Here is a 24,724-nt window from a genome sequence, read left to right on the forward strand (position 1 = left end):
TCTCGCCGCCCCGCCGCTCCTCAGGGCGTGCGGGGCCGGGGCGAGGGCGGCGGCGAGAGTTCCCGATGCGGCAGCGGCTACGACCCCGCCACCTCCTCCTCCGTCGCCTCCTCCATGCCGCCTGTTCTTTGTTACAGCGGCCGCGCCGCGGCGCGCGGAGGGAGGGCAGTAGGAGGGGGGCGAGGCGGGTCCGAGGCAAAACCCGGCGGAGCCGCTCCCGGATCCCCGGCCGAGCCCTGCCGCCCGACGGGTTCCTGGCGGCTGAGGCGCCGCTCACCCCCGGCCGTGCCTGCGGTCGGTGCGGGGCCGCGCCGAGGCCTCACCCTCGCCGCACGCATGCACGCACACACACACACACACCCGCGACGACGGGGGGCTCCGGGCCCGCTGCCGGGCGCCGGCGGCGGCTGCGGGACAAGCCGCCGGGGTTGTGTGGGGCGGGGGAAACGGGGGGGGGTGTCTCCACAGGCAGGGCTCGGCCGGTAAAGCCATTGGTCTGGGGAGGGTGTGGGTCCTGTGAGGGAAGCGGCCTCAGCGGGGCTTGTGCCGCCGGTGGCGGCGTGTCCCCTTCGGCTGCGGGAGCGGGGAGCGCCCAGGTGCGAGGGTGAAATCCAAAGGGAAGATGGTGGGAGAACGACGGGGCAGGTCTAGGAACCGGGGATGGAAACCGGCCATTACCGGCGGCTGACCCGATGGCTGGCGGCTCTGCCATTGCCTGCCCTGCGTCTGTAGGTGCACGCCTTTTGGAATCACAGAATGGTTTGGGTTGGAAAGGACCTTAAAGATCATCTGGTTCCAGCCCCACTGCCATGGGCAGGGACACCTTGCACTAGACCAAGCTAAAAGGCCTGTCCAGCCTAGTCTTGAAAGGGATGGGGCAGCCACGACTTTTCTGGACAACCTGTTCCAGTGACTTTCCACCGTCATTGTGAAGAATTTCTTCCTTGCATCTAATCTAAATCTACCCTCTTTCAGTTTAAAGCCATTCCCCCTTGGCCCGTCACTGCGTGCCCTTGTAAAAGCCCCCCTATAGCTTTCCCGTAGGCCCCCTTCAAGTACTGGAAGAGGTGAGGTGTGTTCATTGCAAGACAAACGAAAGAAAGCCACAGACTGCAGTGCTTGCTGCGCACAGACCTTCTGCCATGTGCTTGTTTTCTACTCGTGTTCGTTAAACTTTGCATGTACTCCATGCGCCAGAGGCAGAGTGACCATGGTCACTGTAAACAATGGAAAGGGAAAGGGGGTAACTTCACTACCCACTTTGTGCTCCCCCCACCTAATACATAAAGTATCCCACTCTCCCTTCTCAACAGTAGCTGATAGAATGGTCATACTTCTTTAGAAATACAGTGCCTTGCTGTAGTTTACTAGATATTCTGCCAGGTAGTTTCTGATTACTTGAGCAGAAGCATGAACAAACTAGACTATATCATGAAGAAAACAATCTGTATTTTTAAGTGCATTCTGTTTTCACAAATATATTTGCAGTGCCCATCTGCCTCTGTTTTCAAGTTACTTATTCCCACTAGTTGTAGCCCATTCTAGAACTTTAATGGAAAACTGAAGCAAGAAGAAAGGGGAACTGTAATTTTACTTTGTTGGTCATTAAATACAGATTTTTAGGGTTTGGGTTTATTTTTAATTTTTTCTTGCCTGTCCAAATCTACTGTCAGGATCAGAATTGTTCAACCTGTCATTGCAGCCTGATTTCTTTCTTCAGCAGTTTAGAAAGGGAAGGTATGCTGTTACACCAGGTCTGATTTATATTGATAGCTTATGGCTTCAGCGGTTCCCTACTGCTGCCCATCATGCTCTGTAAACAGATACCTGTGATGCTGCATCACCTCAGTGTCTTCATTTGGGTTCCCTCGAGTTTCAGAAGTGTCCAGAGGCCCATGTTGCAGCTGGAGTTTGCTTGTCTCTGTGTATTATTCTCAGGCACAAAGTCACTCAGTTAATTGTACTGGTTATAAACCAGAAAACCAGAAAATTCTGGGTTTCTGCCATCAGAATTGTGCCTTGTATCTGTGCTCTGACTTCTGTGTAGCTTTTCACCTGGTTATTCACTGCTTAATGATCGCTCTCTGTTTTATATTAAAATATCTGTAATTCCCAGAGGCTTTTATTATCTCTGCAAGGCAAGAACATGATCATGTGCAGCAGGATGAGTGACGTAATGGAATATTTTTCTGATACAAATGCTTGACAAGAGAAAGAAAAGCAGACATGGCCCACAGCAGCAGCAGATGAAGGTGAAAAACTTTGAGTCTGTCTTCAGTGCCATTGTGTGAGCTTGCATGGCACTTCATGACTCCGTTTACCAGCTGGGGTGGGTGGCATAATGTCATCTATTTCAAAAACCCTTGGGAAATACAGTTGAGATTTGCAAAGAGTTTTGGATCCTATGGGTTAGCAGTGTACGAGTGAGTATGTGTCTGCAGAGCAGAACTGTTGAACCCATTTTGGGGCAGCTCTTCTTTTCCTATACACACAGCAGTTTATAGCAAGGTGCAGATACTAACTCAAGGTTAGTAGCTGTCTTTGCACCTGCATGTTCCTGTTTATATTAGAGGGAAATTTTATTTCCTGTCTATTTCAGAGGGAATTATTTCAGCAGGTCATTGTGCTGAGCACAGGAAAGACAGATAACAAATGAGGAATGTTGCAGTGTGGAAAATGAAAGCACGTGCTGCAAAAGTGAGAATTGCGCTAATGCAGACAGTGAGGTGTAGTGAGCTTATCAACTGCTCAGAGTGTGTTTGAGGGACTTTTATGCTTTCTCCCCATCACCTTGAACAGCATTTCTGGTACTGTGATTTCCCTGCCCCTTTGTTGCTATCTTCATCTGTGGTCCCTAGAACAAGACTGGCATGGCTGCTTCTGTAATACTGCGGCTCATCAGTCTGCAGTTTGTGAAGAATGCGACACAGGAAAGGCCTAGAAGGTGAATGCCTTTGATGAGCAGGTCATAGAGCAGCATTGCTGGTCTTGATGACTGTGTCCCCTGCATATCTGAATCACTGACCAAGAAAAGTATTTGTTAATTCAGCCATATTTAGGATTAAAGTCTTGTCAGGATACAAACTATCTAAAAATAACTGGATGTACACCTCTTGAAATAGTGCAGAGCATCTGCAAAACAACCTGGTTAAAAAGCAGAGCAAACCATTTTTGCCATCAACCTACAATGCAGTTTCTGTGGCTTGCTTTGCACTATTATATTCTAGGATTCTGTAAACATGTGGTGCATTGCTTACAGTGCTTTCAAGTAAAAAGTTTTTTGAGAAATTCCCTGAGTTGCTGCTCATGCTCAGCATTGGGATTTTGTATACAAGCTTAAGTGTTTTATCATAAGAGTAGCCAAGAAAGGCCTAGCTTGTGCTGCAGAAGTGCAGCACTGGCCCCTTAGTGGGGCAGTGAGTGTTAGGAGGGACTGTGCTGTTCACATGAGGTGGAGTTGGGGAGAGCAGTGCTTGGTACAGGCCAGGATGCCCAGATTCAGTGACCAAAATCCTCCTTAGGCTGTCGCCCAGATAACTAAGCATCAGGATTCCTCCTGCTGTGACCGGGAGCCACAGTGACCAGGTGTTCTTTTGTATTCCCATCAGTGGCTTTCCACTCAGCACCCCTCCATATGGCAGTGGACTGTCCTTCGCTAATTGGGAGTAACCTATGGATTTATGAAGGATCCTTTTTGCTGCTTCTGGAGGAGGTTTGAGGGGAAGTGGACCATGGGTGCAGCCAGCACCTAAATACCAGACATTGCTGCCCGGTGTGCACAGGCACCATTAGCAGCAGGCTTTGCACAACTATGGAGTCCTTTCTGAAACAGTGGAAGGGATTTTGTGGGACAGAGACTTCACTTGTGCTGAGAAGTCAGTAGAGCCAGTATCTGTGCAGTAGTTGCCTCTCCAGGCTCCAGCCTGGGACGTGTTTCCAGGCCTCAGCCACACAGAGTGTATGAAGCATCAGTGTTAAAGAGTAAACTCATAATGGGAAGTCCTGCTCCTGTGCTGATCCTGAGTAACAGCTGTGCTTATACACATCTCTGGCTTGGCTTTTGTTGTTGTAGTGGCAAATGCATTATATTTTTTCAAACAGGGCTCTGCTAGCTTGGTGTGTCTTTGCTTACTTTTGCTCTCCTGTTCTCCCTCTCACAAGTTCAGTCTCCTCTTCCTTCCTGTTCTCTTGACCAATGTGTTTGCCCTTTCTGCAGCCTCATTCTCTCTTAGAATTGGGTCATTATGTTCAAGTTGCTTTGCTTCTCACTGCGCCATTGAGAAAATTGCTTATTTGAAGAGGAGAACCTTTTCTCATTAGAAAAGGCAAAACAATCATCTAGATCTTGGTTGTGTCATGATCTCAGCCATACATAATCAGACTGTTTGCCAACCATCTAGATTACCTAGACATCATTGAGGAACCAGTTTTTAATACATACTGCCAAAACTGATTTATAAAAGTGAATATAGGTTGTCCTTATTTTACAGGTCAAAGGAAATCGATGAGTTACCATTTCTTGGAAGATCAGGTACAGAGATGAGATTAGTTTTCCCAGGTTTTCTGATGTTTGTTACCACAGCATACCTTTGCCTTTGGAACAAATCATGGTCGTTATCTGCAGGTTTTAGGTTCTTGAGATTATTGTGTTTATTTAATAACTAATCCACACTTCAGAGGTAATTTTTTAAGCTACTGATCAATAAAATGCTTCACTGAACCAGATATGCTTTGTTTCTGTGGTGGTTGTTGCTGGCCTGGATTAGTCCTCTGGCTCCAGTTGTTCTGAGGCTCCACAGGAGCTTTATAGCAGGGGGCACACAGGAATATCAGGAATGTCTGAAGGTTGGCAAGAGGAGGGATGAGGAATGGCCTGTGATAGCATTGCCTCAGGGAGAAATGCCTGTGAGCCTACAGACACTTACACTTCTTAGTGGTGAATTCAGCAGCACTTGTAATGGTACAGCAGCCACTGGGGGATTTCTAGCAACTTTAATTTCTTTGACTTTCCATTGATACTCCTGCAGGGGCAGTAATGTGTTTGGGCATGGCTCTGGGTCAGTCAGCATCATTACACCATAAAGGGGTTCTATACTGTGGAAAGTAGAAGTCATTCAGAACTAACTTCATCTTTTGTATTTTGGCAGGTTTAAAAATGGCTGGAGATGGCAGTGATGAGACTATGTTTATCTGTAAGTATTAGAAAAGAAAATGATCTAACTCTGATGTGACTTGTCTACTCAGAATGTTTGAAATGAAAGACTAAAACAGACTAAGTTTTTATTTAGAAAAGTATTTATGTAAAGGAAGTTTAAACAGTTTATGGGGTAAGAGGAGGTTGCTCATTTTAAGCCTGAACATTCTCTTGTTTGGGTTTGGTTGGGTTTTTTTTCCAACCAGATAAAGAGGCATCTGAATGTGAGTTAGCAGAGCAGCTTTTTCATGCCCTAAGTGAGATTGAAGGCCTAAAACTAAGCCCTTCATTTATACGACCAGCTTTAGCAACCATGGATGTCTGTGGGGAACTCTGACCTCTAGGCTGAGTTAAAGATCTGCACTTCCACAGATGGAGGACGCAGGCTCATTCTTTCTGGACAGTTAGCATCATTGAATATGTATTTCATAGACAAAAGAGACTTTTGGAATTTTTTAATAGAAGTTTGTGTATGTACTTCCCTCAAGGTATTTTACCATTTAACCCATGCTTAGTTTTGCATTCCTCCTATGACTGTAATCTCTTGAAAATGTCACATATGGTGACTGTAAAAGCCTTAGGGAATGTCTGCTGTAAGGCATCCCTTAGATTTTGAGAGACACGCTACACAATGTATCAGTATCTTGTCCCCCCTGCTTTTTTTGTTCGTCTGCAAAGGAGTGAGAGAAATATGTAGCTGATTCCCACATGTAATTTTGGACAATACTGCCTGCCCCTTGTTGAACCTGTACAGTGGCTGGTTCTTTGCAGAGGTGAGGGGTGCAGTTGAAAGATGAGGGGAATGATGAAGTGCTTCGTGTCCTCTGGCAGCAAAGCCAAAAGAACCTGTTGCTCCAGCTATTCCTTCCCGTCCCCATTGGTTATGACAACCCTTTGTAGATGATAATTCAGTTCTTTTCAGTAGTCTGGTTTGCACATTCTTCTGTGGCTCCTTCACCCTCTCTGGTTTTGGAAATTTGCATTTGTCCCAGATAATTTCTGTAATACATTAAGCACAGTGTGAGCTGCAGGCACAGCTAAGGGTGGTGGTATGGTAAACAGTGCAGGATGGCTGTAGGCTTAGTTGTGATGCCAGTGCTAAGTGGTCAGCACTTTCCCACAGATCCTTTTCTCTGGCACAGCTGTCTGGTGCTGTACAGCAAACTGGATTGGGAAATTCATTCATCTGAAAAATAAACTGATGGGAAAAGCTTGATGATCCTTTCCTTGGTTCACCAGAAGGGAGGAAACAGCAGCTAGGCTAGGGGGTTGCACGAGCTGGTACTACCACTTTTTGTCAAATGTATGTGGATTTTCACTGCTGAGCTGTTTTTGTTGCCAGAAGAAGTAACAATGTGGAGCTCTGCATTGTAGCTTGGGATCCCTTTTCCACATCTAAAAAGAAACTTTTCTTGTTAGCTCACTGGGACTGACACTGGGAGGGAGAAGTTTCCAGTTAGGAGTAAAGTGTAGCTTTACCAGAAGGGGCATACCCTGGAATGACATGGCTTTTTTCTTGTTCTCTTCACGAAGTGTAACCACCCTCTGCTTTGCATCCTTACTGGGGCTACCTGACTTGCTCTTATGAGTGTGGAGCTCAGGTGTAAATCACACTGTAGGAATATAACCCCTGTGCGATGATCTCTCCTTAAGCTGCATTAACAGCCAACCAGGCAGGGCAGTCTGACAGCTATTTTTTATGGTGAAGCAGTGTATATGCATTTGAAATCCTGTTCAGTCAGCTTATTTTAGAAAACCACAAATTATCCTGGTCTGAAAATTGGTTTTTAGGAACCATTCAGTTCTGGGTAATTTACAGCCACATAAACTAGAAGTTAATTTAGGTAAGCTAACAGTGAATTAAGAAGTGGCTGAAGTGTACTGTGCAGCAAGCTGACTTGTTTGGAAAGACACCAGAAGGTATCTTGGAGGTATCTCTCCCTGCGCTGTGGGTGAGGAGCCTGAGTGGGCCAGCATGGCTCTAGGCAGAGCTCTGCTCCCACAGCATGTTCATGCCCTGCTGAGACCCTGTGACAGTTCTGCTACTGGTACTGGGTTTGTGCCTCCTGTCACTAAAAAGACCACCCTACCCAAGCTCTTTCTAAAAGCCTGGGTGCTGGGAAGGTTTTCTTTAGCTGCTAGATGTTATGGCACTTTATCTGAATAATGTTATCTTTAAGCAGAATAGTTACTGTGGATGTGAGGCAATTATTTTCTTTTGAGAGAGATTTTTAACAATTGTCTTCTGATTGTACTGATCATGGTGTGTGTTATCTCACCTACACAAGTGCCAGCTGTCAACTTGATGTTCAATTATACATGTTTTTTTTGAAAAATATAAATAAACATCTGCCTCTGTATGTATGTATTTTGCCTGGTGTTAGATTCTGTATTTGGCTCTTGAAAGGAGAAGGCAGCTGTCTAACAGAGTGTTTTCCATCAACCTTTCTGTATGCTGTCTGCTTCCTTGCAGGGTGCGAGGACTGTGGGCAGTACCATGATTCAGAGTGTCCTGAACTTGGCCCAGTGGTGACAGTCAAAGACTCTTTTGTATTGAGCAGGGCAAGGTAAGGAACATTTGTGTTAGTTCTGACTAATCCAACACCCATATTAGTTCTTTAAAGCGTATTTGCTATTTAATGAGTGTCACGCTGACAGATGAAAAGCAAAGCCCCAATCTATGGAGAGCATATGGCTTTGATTAAATAGAAAAATTAATGCATACCCTTAAGTGCTTTACTGAATCGAAGCCAAAAAATAATTTGCTGCTCATCAGGACTTGGCTTCTTTGCTGAGGTTTCTGGCAAAAAGTCAGATACTGCCAGATGGGGTGATGACATCTGTCTTGGTTGAGTACCTGCAACTGTTTCCCCTCCTCATATGTACCTTAGATTCATAGAAGTGTGTGAGGATTTCTCATTTGTATGAATGGTTGTGTCCTCGTGCTTGGTATAACCTCTGTAGTTCCTTCACTGAGAGGCAAAACACGTTGTTCTCTTTATTATGAGGCTTTGCGAATGATTGGGGTAATGCTTTTGTCAGAAAATGTGTGACAGCAGGGCAGAAACATTAATGCTTGCCAAAAGAAACAAACAGGCTAAATCTAACTGTGAGAAAACAACACTGAGTAGTGATTTTTATAGTGAAAGACAATCAGGAATGTCAGCAAACTTCATATTACTGTGTCAAATGTAAGGCTAAGGAAGAGAAACAACTATCATGAAGATGCAGGACAAGTCAAAAAAGGAAAGAGAGTTCAGATGGTTTCTTGTATTATAAAACGTGCTTAGGGCTTCCATATTTTTTGGGGGGAAATCATGGACTGAAAATGTGGATGGCAAGTCTGACACATGATGGCTGTGTAGGTCATATTGCATAATTCCAGTAACAAACACTGAATGTGTTGGGTCTGCCGTGTGGATGACCTGACCCATCTCTGCCTGGGCAGGATACTCTTGGTGTCCCACAATGTACACCGGCTGCATAGCTGGTTTTCTGGGCCTTCCCAGAAAAGGAAGCTCCTTGCAGCTCCTACCAGGCCCTTCCTTCATATGCCTGGAAACCTGCCATGAATGATCTCCTGCATCAAGTGTTAATGGGGACTACTGTCTTAACAGCCCTGATGCTATTGTCTCTTCTGCTCTTGCTGTGAGCTCCTGGGAAAAGTCTGATTCCTCCATCCCAATTACATCCCTGTAGGTAGGCACAGATGGCTTTTTGGGCTGCCACAGCCACCTCTTCCCAGGCTGATCAAGCTCTGCTTCCCCAGCCTGTCCTCACTGCTATATCCTTTGACTATACTGGTGGTCCTTCCGTGAGCTCAGTCCAGTTTGTCCATGTCTTTCCATTTAATGAGCCTGAAATGGGAGGTAATAGGTAGGATTTAGCAAGTGCAGAGCAGAGGGGGATGATCATTCACTTCAGTCTGTTGGCTGCTCCAGTTCATACCATCCAGAATGCTTATGGTCCCTTTTGCTGCTGGGACATGCTATGGCCTCATGTCCAGCTTGCTATCCACCACCTCCCCCTCAGAATTTTTCTCTGTGGTGATGGTACTTGCTTGGGTTCTTCCTTCCCTCCTGCAGGGCTTTGCATTTGTCCTTGGAATTTCATGTGGTTCTTATCAGTGTATCTGTCTATCCAGGCTATCCAGGTCCCTCTGGATAGCAGTCTCGCCATCCGACTAAGTCTCCCAGTCAGTGTGATCTGTGGAATGGACAGGAGTGCACTCCATTGTCTGTTCTAGGTTGCTGATAATGATGTTAAACAATACAGAAGTCCCAGCAGAGATCTCTCTGGTACCACAGTTATGGTCTCCAGGTAAAGACATGACCCTCTAAGCCTGACAACCCAGCAGCTTATTTACTCTAAGAGCTGTGTGCCCATCCAGTCCATACATCCCAACTCAGACAGAGAGATAGCATTGAAAGCCTTACTGAACGGCATCCACTGCTTTTCCCTCATCCACAAACCTGGTCATTTTATCCTGAAAGGCAAACGGTCTGTCAGGCATGAGTTGCCCTTAATCAGTCCATGGTGACTGTTTCTCATGTCACCTTCTCATGTGCCTCTAAATGCCTCCCAAAAGGTCTTGTTCCATGATTTTCCCAGGAACAGAAGTGAGGCTAACCAACCTGCCATTTCTTGTGTCATCCTTTTGGGCTCTTTTGAAGATGGGTGCAGCATTTTTCTTCAGTCATCAGGGACTTCTCTGATGCCCATGATCTTTCCAAAACAATTGAGAATAGTCTCACTATAGTATTGATTGCTCTGTCAGCACCCACAGGTGCAGTCTGTCAGGTCCCTGGGCTTACATGGGTTGAACACTCATTTAGTCACTATGTGGCCCTCCTCAACTGCTGGTGGTTCTTCTCTTCTGTTTATTTATAAATCCTCATAGAAGTTAGGGTATGTTGATCAGAAAACTTGGCTGTCTCTGAAGATGGGGAAAATACATGTTGATTTCTTTCCATGGGTTTCTGTACTGTTGTGCCATGTGTAACTTTCTTTTCCCCTCAATTCTCTCTTCAATTTTTAGATCATCTCTGCCTTCTAATTTGGAGATAAGACAACTGGAAGATGGGACTGAAGGAGTGTTTGCTCTGACTCAGCTAGTGAAACGTACACAGTTTGGCCCATTTGAATCCAAGAGAGTTGCCAAGCTGGAAAAAGAATCAGTTTTTCCCCTGAAGGTAAGACAGGGCACATGAAAAGCAATAGCAAGGAGTCAGTTTTACCCACAGTGAGTTTATGCTGTCTCACACTATGGGAAAAAGATGTGTAGGGGGGGCATTTGGGGCATCTTTTAAGCATGCCCTGTAATGGACTAGCTAAACAACCATTCTCTGAACAACACACAGAAGAACCAAACTATAGCCTCATTCTGTATGTTCCATGTGAACATCGTTACAGGAGACAGGGCTGGGATACAGTTCGCAAAACTGCTTGTCTTTCACCTTCTGCATATGATGATACAAGAGGGACTATGATTATGGCAGTTCATTTCAGTTGTTTTAATGAGTTTTTTCAATTTGATTGTATGTGATGAGTGACATACACACTAGGTTTATGGAACACGCAGAATAAGTATCTTTTTCTGTCTTACATTTGTTTTACTCTTTTCTTGACAAATTTTAGTAGGAATAATGCTACAGTAAAAGTTAAATTCAGTTTGCTCCCATCCTGCCCCTGGTAGTCTGTCTCAGACATTCTCATCTGAAGATGTGACAGATACATCACATCACATATATCTTGATGCAAGTTTTGAGGCTTGCTTTGTCTCTGATGTGCATTGAATGGAAGCCGTTGCAAAAGCAGAAAATAAAGATTATTTTTAACTTTGCATTATTTGGTAGGTTTTATTATATGCATATTTTGTTTGGCAGGTGTTCCAGAAGGATGGGCCCCTGGTATATTTTGACACCTCAAATGAAGATGATTGCAACTGGATGATGATGGTGCGACCAGCCACCGAATATGAGCATCAAAACTTAACTGCCTTCCAGCATGACAATGATATTTACTTCACTACCTCTCAGGACATCCCACCAGGAACTGAGCTGCGAGTGTGGTATGCAGCTTTTTACGCCAAAAAAATGGAAAAGCCAGTGCTGAAGCAGGTCTCTAGTATTGCCAATGGTATGTGTGGGGGGCCTTTTTTCCTTCCTAAGGGCCCAGTCCTGATAGGGACTGATAGTCCCCTACTGGTGTAGTTGACAGTGCTGTTTATCAAATAGGTTCTGACCCTGGGTTTGTTAGCCCTAGAGTAAGGTTGACCTGCATCCATGTTGTCCTATGAGAAGAAAGGATAGATGATCATGATATATCTAAGGTTTTGAAAATGGACGGCCTAATTGATGATTCAGCATCTTCAGAGTAATCAAACAGGATAAATAGTTCTTAACTAAAGAACTGGTGGTTGCATCAAACATTTCTGGGTAGAAGAGCAAAGAAACCCAAGAATCAGTGAAAGTCTAAACATTTATGCAGATTTGCTCAAGAAGCATTCTCTCAATTGAAGTGAAAATGTTTTGCTTTTGATCAGAGCTGTTACACAGTTTTAGAAACTTCCATATACCTTATGCAGCCTTACATAGGACCCACTAGAATAGTTAAGCTCAAGAGTGAACTGCCATTCCACATGATTTCTTCTGCATTGGCAAAAAAAAGGCAGCAAGTTTTTTAGAATCTGAATTAGAATTGCCAAGTCTTTTGTTCCTCTGCCTCTTCATTTTCTTCTGCTTTTGCCTTTCTACAGCTAAAAGGCATGATCCTTTAGCATTGCAAGAACATTTTTGTTCTGCTCTTGAGCTTGAGTACTGCCTGAATGTTATTACTGCTACTCTGAATATAATTTGGGGTGACAAATGGCTTGGGGGAGGGCATTGCCATCAGCATGCTTTACAGCTGATCTTGATGGTTAGCACATTCTTCAGTGCTACAGCTGAATCTAGGCAGTTAAGAGGTTTTTGAATTCTGAGATGTTTCCAGTTGGTATTAACTGAGTTACTTCTTCAGTTTAACCTGTTCATGTATTTTTGTGTTCATATGAATATTAAAAATACTTTTTAGGTACGTCCTGCTTTCTGTGTTCAGCACTTTCACTAGACACTTCAGAATATGAAAGGCACATTTTGTGAGATTCAGGCTTAAGAATGTTCTGGTTAGGATTTTACATGATAATGTATTTTGCAGGCCTGCCATAGGGCAAAACTTTCTGACTATAGTTACTGCCCTCAGCACAGAGCAAGAGAATCAAAGGGTCTGGAAAGTAAAGAAAAGGAACTGTTTTTCCTTTTCACAGATACGTGCTTGGTAGTGATGGATTCTGATAAAGAGGGAAATAAAACATCTTCAAAACCTTCATCTGCTGTCTTCCCCCATAAAAAAACGAAGAAATCCAGCCTATTAGCAGCTGATCCAGCAGGTATGCAAAATCATGGTATTTTTAAAGGAGACAGAGGACAGATACAGATGTAAAGAGCTGTCATGTGTACCACTTCTATGCAGATATTATGGTTATGTAGCTTTCAACAAATCCTAATCTAGAGAGGATTTAAAAGTCTGGGTTTTTTTTCTTTTTATTTTCATGGGCATTGTGCTTAAAATACATTTGCAGGTTTAAAAATTACATAAAACCACAACTGCTTCTGACTTTGGAGGTGGTTATTAGTGGAAGTGGCCCTGGGGCGGGGGGGTGGAAATCGCAGAGAAAATCTTCAGACACTCTCTGCAAAGTGTAATAGTTCAAATTATCAGAATTTTGCTCACTAATACTAAAAGTAGCCAGAAGAGGAGGAGAATTGTTGCAGATTTGTACAGAGCAATTAATCAGAAGATCCATTCATTTAATTGGATACTGTCACAGCTAAAATGTGAAGTTGACTGAGGAGTTGTCTTTGATTTTTGGCACCACTAATTTTTTTGCTGGGGGGGTAGGAAACTATGAAAAGTTTTAACAACCCCTTCATCCTCCTGAGAGTTCAACAGAAACAAAATACTTAGGGAACCCTAAAGTGTTCTCTCTGAGATAATGTTTTGGTATTTCCAAAGCTAAATATTATACCACTCTTGATTCTGCATATTTGCCTCAAGTATTACAAAGCAGTTGCCAACTGACAGATCTGTTCTTCCAAATAAACTGGGTTGCCCTGCAGTCATGCTGGAAGCCTGAAGTGGGAATCTAAACAGGACCTGAGTCTTCCTGGCAAGGCAATGCATAGCCAGGGTTTCTAGATTTACTCCTTGAGGCAGCTAAGGAGCAAGGGAACTGCAGAGTCAGGGACAGTTTTCCAAGGCAGACTTCAGTTTTGCAGATGGTGCATTTTCAGTTTTATTAGCCTGCAACTTTGCAAGGCAGGTGGAGTAGCTTACATGTAACCTTCCAGTCTGACTGGTTTTTGAAGTTATGCAGAATCTTGGGGTTTAGGTTTGCTGGTTTTAGCCTCCCAGACAGAGCTCTGAAATTCTTTGTGTAGCCTGTGAATAATAAACTGATGTTGCTGAATTGTCTAGTCATTTTTTATTTATTTATTACATCGTGGATGAGATCAGACCTCTGTAGTGCAGAACGTTGAACATAACTTGTAGCAGGGACACTCTTTGCCTCAGATAATCTTTTATTTTGGTCTAAGAGACAACACTGAAAAGGAGGAGTAAGTTTATCGTCCCATTACAGATGTGGTCCTCAGGCAGAGACAGATTTCTCTGATCATATAGGAAATCTGTGACAGAAACTGAGGCACAGTTACCTACACAGTTATAGCAATTGATACCCAGCCAGACCTGAACAGCGAGTAACTCCCCCCAGTTTATATACTGGGCATGACGTGCTGTGGTATGGAATACCCTTTCGGCTAGTTTGGCTCAGGTGTTCTGTCTCTGCTTCCTCCCAGCTTCCTGTGCTCCTTCTCACTGTCAGAGCATGAGAATGCGAAGTCCTTGGTCAGAGTAAGCATTACTAAGCAACAAATAAAGACAATTTAGCAACTATTCTCAGGCTAAAGTCAAAACCACAGCACTGCACCAGCTACTGCAAGGAAGGAGAAAAATTACTGCTATAGCTGAACCCAGGACAGCTGCCATTCACTTAACTAATTTCAGTGTCATACTCTTTCTCTGAGTCATGTAGACTGTGGAATATTCAGCTTTGTGTGTACCAAAAAAAAAAATCTCTGAACCAGACTAGATTTATCTGATCCTCTTAACAAATTTGGACATATCATCCAAGGACTTAAAGACAAGGGACAGTGAACAGAGTAACTGTTTTCCTCTTTTTTTTTTCCAGTTCAACTTTCCCCCTAATTTCTTTTTATTTTTTTTCTTTATCTGATATGAGCTGAAATGTTAATAAAAGCATCTAATATGGTGGTTTTATAGAACATCTGATTAATGAAATTGAGTTAGCATTGTCCTCACCCTTACTTCCATTAATCCAGATGTTCTTACTCTGCAATGCTTTTCATGGAGGGTGAAGAAGCTTCTCCTGCTTCTGTCCTCAGCTGACCCAGAAGAGTACTGATAACACCTGTTTTGAAGGTGCTAAAAATGGCTTTATATTGTGCCTTTGATAATCACAGTTCTTTAGAAAGTGATAAAAGGACCCTTAAGATAAATAAAGCTGCAGCAATTTTTCACCTTCCCGTTTTCAAACCTTTTCAGTATTTCTCCTTGTGATTTAGTGAACACTCCAGAAGGCAGTGGAGGTGTAGAAGCAGAGTCTAGCCAGTGGACATGTAAAGTGTGTTCATCTGCATTCCAGGAGCCTCATCTGCTGACAGGTAAGTGCTAGAAATTCATGAGAGACTTCTGAGAAGCATCAGAATTCTGCTTGTCCAGAGCAGGGCACTGTGAAGTCATGCCCCATCCATGATGCAGTAACATAAAAGTCTTAATTGTTGTGTTTCTTTAAGAAAAAGGCAAAATGGTAAAACAGTGATATTTTGCATATGACAGCGGTCAATCTATGGGCAAACAACTGTGATATTGAATCTAGAAGAAATAAAACTTGTATAGGAAATGACATGTGAATGTTAGGAATATCAGGGATGTGGAACTGCATGAAAAATGTATAAGGTCAGTGATGCCAGCTTATTCTTAGTAATATTGTTTGTGTGGCATTTACAGCACAGATTTAGTAAAGGAAATTAAATACTCCTGTGTTTTTTTATTGCATTTCATTTGCAGCTCTATCATGCAGTTTTCAAAAGAACTTAAAATATTGAAGAGCTCTGGCCATCTGATGAATCATTTCTGAAAAGGGTACCTAGGCTGCTAAATAACTTTGACATTTGGTAAAACATGCCCATTATCAGGGAGCACAACCTTTTTATAGTGATATCTAATAAGTCTCTTAATAATTCAGTCCCTGTAATTGTTTCAGCGTTTAACAGACTGTATGCTTTTGTTTAGGAAGGTATTGTGATTGTTTTTGAAATAATTTGAAGTGATTCTCTCCTAAGTGATGTTGCCCTGATAAGCTGGATCAATCCATTTGAGTATTTCATGACCGTTTCTTTCCTCCTTACTCTGATGTTCTTTCCCATCCACCCAGAGCACTTGCTGAGTCACCTGGAACAAGCTAAAGGTGCCCCCCAAACCAGCCAAAATGAGGCTGTTGCAGAGAAAGCAGCAGAAGCTTCTCCTGTGGATCAGCCAGTGACTTGTGATGCAGCCAGTGCCAGTACAGACTCAAGGAGGAAGGCCAGGCGGGGAAGAAAGCCCAAAACAGCAAAAGCAGAAACACCTCTTGTTGCTGAAGAGAGAGATTCTGCAGGTAAAGCAAAACTTAAGAAAATGCTAAGCATGTATCCACTCTTCTTCTGTATTGATGCCACCTTAGAAAGACCTAAAAAGTAGCAGAGACAAGATGGAGGGTTTTAGTTAGATCACTAAAGCAGACAATTTACAAACTTTGTTAATTATCTTTGGGGGCCTTGTCTATGCTAAATGTTGTAGCACCTACACTTAGATTACCTGCGGTCCTTTCCAATCCTAACTATTCTATGATTCTCCTGGGACAGTTTTGGTAATAGAGAGGCCTGGAGAAGGAGCAGGACATAAAGCATCCTCCCTCTCAAGAGGAGATACCTTCCTCTGTCTACCTTAAGGTTTTTTCTTGAAAGGGACCTTTCTTCAGTGCCTTACCTTCCTTCGGGGGGAGTTCTAGTAGGAAATTTCATAATGCATAATCAACTGACACTTTAGTAATAGGTTGGAAAGGTAAGAAACTGCCTCCCTAAGAGATGTTGACTACACCTCACTTATTCAATAGTGACTTTTTCTATCTTGCAAGTGCTACATACCTACTCATTAGCAATCCATTATTTATCATTGACAAATAATATGTTTGTGAATAAATAATGTGTTCAGTGCCACACCTCATTACAAATTCTGCATTTGAGGTTTTATTTCTACCTATCCACGTTAACTCTGTACTTTTATGTGTTTCAGTGGAACGTGTATCTGACATTGTAACTCAGGTCCCACCTGGAGAGGGAGCCCTTCCTTCAGCTGCAGAAGAAAGGATTATGGAATTGGTTTTAGGAAAGATGCCTAGCACCACAAATAGCATCAGTTCAGTGACAAAGTAAGTGTTCTGGGATGCAGTTTCCTCTTAGGCTTAGTTAAGATTCTGTAGCATGTAACGGCTCTGCTCAGCTTCTGGGCCCACAAATGCTCTTTCTCATTCGTGTAAAATTGTGCGATGCTCCTGCTGCTATAAGAGCTGACTTTGAGTGCCACAAAGATGGCTTGTGCACTGGAGGATGGTGGTGCAGAGATGGTGGTAGAATTTTGACACATAAACAATGAGAATTTAATTTTTCATTACGATACTGCTTTTATTTAGTGTGATTCCAAAAGTCTCCTGCAGCTGCAAGGAGAAATACTACTCCCACTGAATGACAGATTTTTGCTAAAAAAATAAAAATAATAAAATATGCTAACCATTATTACTCAGTTTTGCATCTTAACTCATAAATGATTTCTTGTTGATCTGTCCATGTGATACTTCAGATTTTGAGCAGTGGGAGGGGAAAACTTCAGTATAACAGTGCCTCAGGGAGATTCGTAAATATAATTCAACTAATCTAGATTCTTTATGTCTTTTTGTCTTGGTATAATTGGCTTTTTCAATTATTTTTTGTGTAATAAAGCACTTGATTTTTCAAAATTGGCTAGTAGTGCTATATATTGAAGTCCTTAGCAGACACAGAGCCATCAAAAATGCATTTCAGCAGGTGGTTGTGCTGGGAAATAGAACGGTACTGCTTCTTGGCGCCCTGCTGCCCTCTTATTATATACGCCTTTTGCATGCGAACTGCCAAGCTTTCTAAGCTGAAGAGTGCTAATATTTTCAGATGAGCAGAACAGATCCTTTATGTTCCTCTGAGGGGCCTTCAAAGAGAATCTCTGAGGCTGGTGGCTGCTGCTTTTTTCCTCTTTGTGCTGGGTGAAGATAATTTGGAGTGAGCTGCGCTCTGACATCTGCCACTTGCAGGGGGTGGCCAGGAGGCCACCTTGGCAATGAGGAAGCCCCAGGCTCTTTTCCTCCTGCCAGAAGCTGAGCATAACACTCCTCTAGCTTTTGCCAGCTGGTGGGGCTCTTTCTTGCAACCTGTGGGATACCTTTCAGTCCCTGCCTTTCTTTCTCTAATCCAGTAGGTTTGCTCATCACCAAAACTCCATGTCCCTCAAAAGAAGTTTAATTCTCTCCAGTAGACATGGTATACAGCGGAAAATGATAAAACAGCTTGGGGAGCACAAGCGAGTCTATCAATGCAGTATCTGCAGTAAGATCTTCCAGAACAGCAGCAACCTCAGCAGGCACATCCGTTCTCATGGTGGGTTTGCTTTTGTCTTGCATATTGATTTTGCATCTCATTGGTTCCACCTTTGAGTAAAAGAGCTAGGCCATTTTAGATAGTGGGATACTTATTTTTAAGAGATTTTTTTTTTTGAGGGGGGAGGTTAAGTCCCTCTAGGAAACTTCCTGTTATGCAGACCAAAGCATTCAAACATAATAGTTGAAAGTTGGAGTATTTAAAATCTGAATTTAGGTACATATTTTAAACAAAGGCAAGGATGCAATGGTTTTTCCAAGACTATTCTTGCCTTTAAATATATACATGTATATCACGCCCACCTTCACAGGCACATGGGCAGCATTGGTGTGTAGATGTTAGCTGAATGTTTTAGCTTGTGATCTGCAGTTACAGGTGTCCATGACCTAATTGTAAGGATTTTCTGATAAATAATCACTGAAAAGGGTGGGGGAACCAAACAAAATTGTTGTCAAAATTGTTGGAAAAGGTTAAAATCCAGTATTTGGATCATCTGAATTACTGAAGTGGCTCATCACTAGCCTGTTTGTTTGCAGTTTGTGCTTTGGTTTCTCCTGTTTGTGTGTGTTTGTGCTTTGGTTTCCCCTGTCTTGCCTGGAGTTGGTTATTATCAGTCACTGACTACTTTCTTTTTATGTTGATTGATCCCCTCAGGTGACAAACTATTTAAATGTGAGGAGTGCGCAAAGCTGTTCAGCCGTAAAGAGAGCTTGAAGCAGCATGTTTCATACAAGCACAGCAGGAACGAAGTGAGTGGAAATGAGTAGCGGGCTCTTTCTGAGCTTAGGTGAAAATGTACAGTCAGCTTCTAGGTGCTGGCTGGAGAGCTCGGGTCAATTATATTTGAGAAGGTATCTGTGTGAATAAGTGAGAAATAATTGATAAGGAGAGGTAACACCTGTTAGAGCAGTGGATGCGTTGGCAAAGCATGGCCATGCTTTTGAGCATACAAGTCCTTTTTCGTGTCTGAATTTCCTAAAGAAAGTCATTTTCAGGCATCAGTTACAGTCAGACAAGCTGGCATTAGCTGGACCTGCATGATCTGGAGATGAGATCTCACTTCAGTTTATGGCACTAAATGGGATTGTTCTAGTCTTGTTTGCTTGTCCTGTTTCACTTATCCCCACCTGTAGTGTCCTTCAATGTATGAACTCTGGGTAAAGGCTGTGTCATTAAGGTCTATGCACACATGTGTAAACCTGCAGTGCTTACAGTAGCAGCACTGTCCCTGTTGGTGAGGGCTTTTCAGTGCTGCTGCCATCTAAGTATTAAACATGGTTGTAGTGGTGCCTTATCAGTGAATATTTCCATTACTGCTTGGCATTGAGGTCCTAAGCGCTCGGATTGCTGGGGTCTGTTCTGGAGCTAGAGAGTGAGTCAGATTGTATCTTGCTTCTCAAAAATCTTGTCACTGTGTTCGACCGGTGGCTATCAATGAGAGTGTTAACATGCACACAGCTGCATGGTCTACTTTTTGTATAGAGCTCAGATGTGGAAACGTGGCAGGATGGTACAGCATCAGAGTTTTGCATCAGTGTGTATTTAAATGTCCTGTTGAAGGAAGCAAAATAGGAAAGACGGAAAACAGAAAAAGTAGTTGAGATTTAGCATCTCTCTGTCAGATGTAACTGGGTGTTTTCCCTACTTAAATTCTTACTGTTTGCAATCCTCAGGTTGACAGTGAGTACAGATACAAGTGCACCACGTGTGAAAAGGCCTTTCGGATAGAGAGTGCATTGGAGTTCCATAACTGCAGGACAGGTAAGAATGGCTAACCATTCAGTTTCCTTTGGCCTCTCTACTCATTTTGGGGGGATGTCCACAAGTCCATGTCAGCATAGAAACTACAGAAGGGAGTAAAAATTTAGATTTTTGGCATCCTCTCAAGAAGCAACCTGCCCCCTTTCCTGCCAAAAAAACCCTTCATTTGTGATAAGTGTAATCAGTAATCTATAGAGCAACACATCTGTTCAATTGATTGGGTTTTTTTAGCATCTCCTGCCTCACTGCTTTTTCATTTGTATATTCAGATACCCTGTCACCACCTCTGTTTAATTTTCTTTCCTGAAACTGTATTTAATCTCATTTATCTGAAATAAAAGAACAGGAAAGGGGGCTGGCACTATCAATAATGTGTAGTTATTTCTGGGGTTGCAGTTTTCTGCTTTCTCATGCTTGCTTTATACTTACAATAGACTCTCTAGATGTTGGTGTGTTGTTTTTTTTCCCAGTATCACTAGAGCCTGTTCTTTTTTTCCATAGTCATCCCTTGTGGTTACTCATATTATTTTATGCTGAAGACTGTTATGCTTAGAAAATGGCAACCTGGTTACTTTTATGGACCCGTAAAATCACAGAATAGTTTGGGTTGGAAAGGACTTTAAGATCATCTAGTTCTACTGCTTTTTCCTGGACTCATTAGTAGGGGTCTTCTTTACTGGTGCACCGGCAGGTTTTTCATTTGATGTGGTGTGTGTTCCCTCATTAGCCCCCTACAGAACTGCAAAGTGGTTCTGGGTGAGGACATCGAATTTTAGAGGAAGCCCCTTGCTTTTAATTGTCCTCTTCCTCTTTCTCTTTTTTTTTATGTTCTGTTTTGGGTTTTTGGGGGTTTTTTATCCAACAGTTTTCATTTTCATGGCCTTCCAAGTCTTCAATTAGTTTCATACCTTCTTTAGAGTACCTAGGTTTATTTTGCTCAATTACCAGTTTACCGTCAGGGATTAAGGACGTCACCTCAACTCTTTCTGTTTCTGCTGCCTGTTTAGCCTCACAATCAGCCAAATTATTTCCAATCTCTTGATCAGAGTTACTTCTTTGATGTCCTTTACAATGTATGATAGCCACTTCATTGGGTAATTGTACAGCTTCTGACAGTCATAGAATTTCCGTTGCATGTTTAATTTGTCTTCCTTGGGTATTTAAAAGTCCTTGTTCTTTCCAAATTGCTCCATGTGCATGAACTACACCAAAGCCATATTTGGAATCAGTCCACATGTTTATCCACTTGTCCTCTGCCACCTACAAAGCTCTAGTCAGGTCTATTATTTCTGCCTTTTGTGCTGAAGTGTTAGAGGATAATGGTTTAGCTTCTATTACCTTTGAAGTTGTAGTTATGGCGTATCCTTCTCTTCATTTACCGTCTTTAACAAAGGTGCTGCCATCAGTGAACCAGGAATCTGCACCCTCCAGATGCTCCTCTTTCAGATCTGGTCGACTCAAATGTACTGTCTCTATAGTAGCCAAGCAATTGTGAGTCAACAGTTTGGTAGGGGTTTTCTGAAGGAAAGATGCTGGATTCACAGTATTAGTAATCACAATTTCCACATCATCCAGTCCTACTAGGATGGCTTGATACTTCAAGAAACGTGATGGCGATTGTGTACCTTTTTGTTCCAGGACTGTTGATACTGCATGTGATACTAACACAGTGATCTTTTGTCCCAGTGTAAATTTTCAGGCCTCTTGGATGTTTAAGATAACTGCTGCCACTGCTCTCAAGCATCCAGACCAGCCTTTACTTGGTTTATCCAGTTGTTTTGAAAAATAGGCCACTGCTCTTTTATAAGGTCCCAATCTTTGAGCCAAAACCCCCAAGGCAATTCTGTTTCTCATAGGAATATAGCCAAAAGTGTTTAGTTATGTTCGGGAGCCCCAGAGCTGGAGCTCTCATGAGTTCTGTCTTTAAACTTTTAAACACTTCTTCAGTTTGATCTGTCCATTTTAGAAAGGTTGGATTTTCTTTTAGCAGCTCATACAAGAGTCTTACCAGAACACCATAATCATGGATCAAGAGTCGACACCATTCTGTCATTCCCAGAAACATCCAGAGATCTTTAACCATAGTGTTTGAGAGATTGCTTCTTTCCAAGCTGCTCCAAGTTCTGGTTGTCCTCCTGTTATTTTGCACCCTAAATAAGATACTCAAGTTCGAATTAGTTGAGCCTTCAATTTAGATACCCGGTATCTATTTAGCCCCAGAAAGCTAACAATTCTACAGTCCATTGAACACATTCTTTCTCAGTTTTGGTAGCAATTAACAGGTTGTCAACATACTAAAGTTCCTGTCTGGGTGGGTGCTTCCCAGGATTCTAATTCGCCTGCCAGCTGATTTCCAAAATGGTAGGACTGTTTTTAAATCCCTGAGGTAACACCATCACAGACAAAGCTTTCAACGTAGGAACTTGAGTATTATTTTTATACACAACTTTGTTATCATGCTTAGTTGAGCTACTGTTTCGAATTCATTAACACTGAAATGGATATCACAGAATCCCAAGGGTTGGAAGGGACGTCGAAAGATCATTTAGTCCAACCCCCCTGCAAGAGCAGGGTAACCTAGAATACATCACACAGGAACTTGTCCAGGCGGGCCTTGAATATCTCCAATGTAGGAGACTCCACAACCCCCCTGGGCAACCTGTTCCAGTGCTCTGTCACTCTCACAGTAAAGAAGTTCTTCCTGATGTTAACGTGGAACCTCCTATGCTCCAGTTTACATCCATTGCCCCTTGTCCTATCACTGGATATCACTGTAAAAAACCTAGCTCCATCATCCTGACACCCACCCTTTACATATTTGTAAACGCTGATGAGGTCACCCCTGTCTCCTCTCCAAGCTAAAGAGACCCAGCTCCCTCAGCCTCTCCTCATAAGGGAGGCGTTCCACTCCCTTCATCATCTTTGTGGCTCTGCGCTGGACTCTTTCAAGCAATTCCCTGTCCTTCTTGAACTGAGGGGCCCAGAACTGGATGCAATATTCCAGATGCGGCCTCACCAAGGCAGAGTAGAGGGGGAGGAGAACCTCTCTTGTTTGGTTGTTTTTTTTTAACTTTAAACATTATTCCCCCAGTATCACAGGCTGAACAACATCTCTCCAGCTTAGATTTCTGTTTTTCCCTGTCCTTTTCCAAAGCCAAAATTAGGGATCTGGCAGAGCTATATATATTTCATATTCTGTCTGCCACCCCGGGTGGTTTCTTAAAGTGAAAAACATATCTGCATACATCACTTCATCCCATTTTCCTTTTTGTCTTAAAAATAACATTAATTGCAGCAACGTATTCAAAGTCCCATTTTTGGGCGTTTCTCCTGATCCTCCAGAGTATACAATGGCCACCTTGGTTACAATATTTCACCAACATTTTCTTATTTACTGAGCCCCCAGGAAACCCTCCCAGTTCTTTCCAATGTGCCAAAATGCACCCTAAAGGACTCTTTTCAAGATCTCTCCACTCTGCCGATTTCCCATTATCAGTCTTGCATTCACACACACACACAGGATCCCACAGACACACTCCACACAATTACAACACTTGAGACAGAGACTAAAATTGTATCAAATGAACAGTTAACACTTGTAACAGCCAGTCACCAAGACCAAAATCACAAGACCAAAATCATCACTATAACAAGCCACAAAATAGACACACTCCACACAGTTACAACACTTGAAACAGACAACAATTAGTAACGCAATTTAAGTCTGTCACCAATACCAAAATCATAACTATAACAAGCCACAACAGAAGTCAAATACCAGTAAAATCCAAAACGTTTTCTACAAGATGCCCACTGTGTCTTATAGGACCCAAACCACAAGAAACCCCCTGCTTCTTGTGGGTGTATACCAAATGGACACTAGCAGCTGGGTGTACGCCTTTACCCACAAGATTTCCTGTCTCGATTTACGGAAGGCTTCCAAACCTTGCGTACGCTTACCAAACCAATTTACCAAACCGAGATGCCCCGTGCATCATACAAACTACATAAGAGAAAAGAATACCTTTTATGAAGAAGGTCCTTGTCTGTTCCCGCAGTGATCCGAATGAGTCAAGGGGTCCCTCCGGGAAAAACTCCCGAGGGCCCTAGGGAGCCCTGTCCTCAGCAGGGCCTGCAGCCGAGCAGAGAGGGTTCCATCTGGGGTGCCAAATTGATTCGGAGAAATCTCCAGGAACTCGCCAACAAAGTTTTCAAGCTGACAAGCAGGCATTCCTTATTGCAGCCCTGGGAGACATGGGGGATAGCTCCTCCTAGCGTGTCTCCCCCAGGCATCAACCAGGCTGTGATTATATTGTCCTTAAGCATATTCATTAGATTACATACATGTACATCATACTTTTTAGAGAATGCCTCCTGTATGCGTGCAAAAATGTGGTAGTGGGCTTTCGGACCCCTGGTGGTTATTTCTTCATCACTTTGTTTTAGGATTGTTGTCATATCAGTCACATCAGTAACCACCAGGTGGTTCTGACAGTTTATTTTAGTTATTTCCTTTTCTCCGTAGTTGCTAACAAAGCCTAACGTTTTTGAGGTTACTTACTTACAACCCTATTCTTCAATCAACCCTATTCTTCAATTTGGTTTTGGTTTGTTGTTTGGTTTGGGTTTTTTTTGGCTGGTTTTGGTTTATGGGGTGGGTTTTTTGTTACTCCTTTGTAGCTCCCAGCTCCCTGGGTTACTGCCGTCCTCCTTTTCTGTAAGCGCTATGGTGGACGCTTGCAGCCCCTGCACAGTTCGGGCCCGGAGCAAGCAGCCCAGCTCCCTCTCAGCTCCCCTGACACCTTTCAGCTACTGACAGTGCCCCGCAGCTCAGCCCCTGCTGCAGGAAGGCCTCCACCAGGGCACCGACTGCAGCCCTGCCCATGGCGCACCCTCCCCTCACGACTCCAGTGCAGGCACTTTCTGC

The 24,724-nt window shown here is 43.1% G+C and overlaps 1 protein-coding gene across 8 annotated transcripts in view; it reads left to right on the forward strand.

Moving 5' to 3' along the window:
- PRDM15 (PR/SET domain 15) overlaps positions 1 to 24,724 on the forward strand; it is a 37,518-nt gene that overhangs the window by 230 nt on the left and 12,564 nt on the right. For 3 of the 8 annotated variants that reach the window (XM_034074257.1, XM_034074244.1, XM_034074270.1), the window contains exons 2-12: positions 5,148 to 5,192; positions 7,668 to 7,761; positions 10,233 to 10,386; positions 11,080 to 11,332; positions 12,498 to 12,620; positions 14,875 to 14,973; positions 15,747 to 15,968; positions 16,646 to 16,781; positions 17,855 to 18,036; positions 18,691 to 18,785; positions 19,710 to 19,797. In XM_034074257.1, the coding sequence (XP_033930148.1) occupies positions 5,156 to 5,192; positions 7,668 to 7,761; positions 10,233 to 10,386; positions 11,080 to 11,332; positions 12,498 to 12,620; positions 14,875 to 14,973; positions 15,747 to 15,968; positions 16,646 to 16,781; positions 17,855 to 18,036; positions 18,691 to 18,785; positions 19,710 to 19,797 (1,483 nt within the window). In that variant the 5' untranslated portion in view covers positions 5,148 to 5,155. Of the gene's footprint in view, positions 1 to 4,490; positions 4,532 to 5,147; positions 5,193 to 7,667; positions 7,762 to 10,232; positions 10,387 to 11,079; positions 11,333 to 12,497; positions 12,621 to 14,874; positions 14,974 to 15,746; positions 15,969 to 16,645; positions 16,782 to 17,854; positions 18,037 to 18,690; positions 18,786 to 19,709; positions 19,798 to 24,724 lie in introns of those variants that run through there. The other 5 variants (XM_034074251.1, XM_034074264.1, XM_034074273.1 and 2 more) reach the window with 5 other exon arrangements.

This window comes from Melopsittacus undulatus, chromosome 2 (assembly GCF_012275295.1).
Source record: "Melopsittacus undulatus isolate bMelUnd1 chromosome 2, bMelUnd1.mat.Z, whole genome shotgun sequence".
Lineage (NCBI taxonomy): Eukaryota > Metazoa > Chordata > Aves > Psittaciformes > Psittaculidae > Melopsittacus > Melopsittacus undulatus.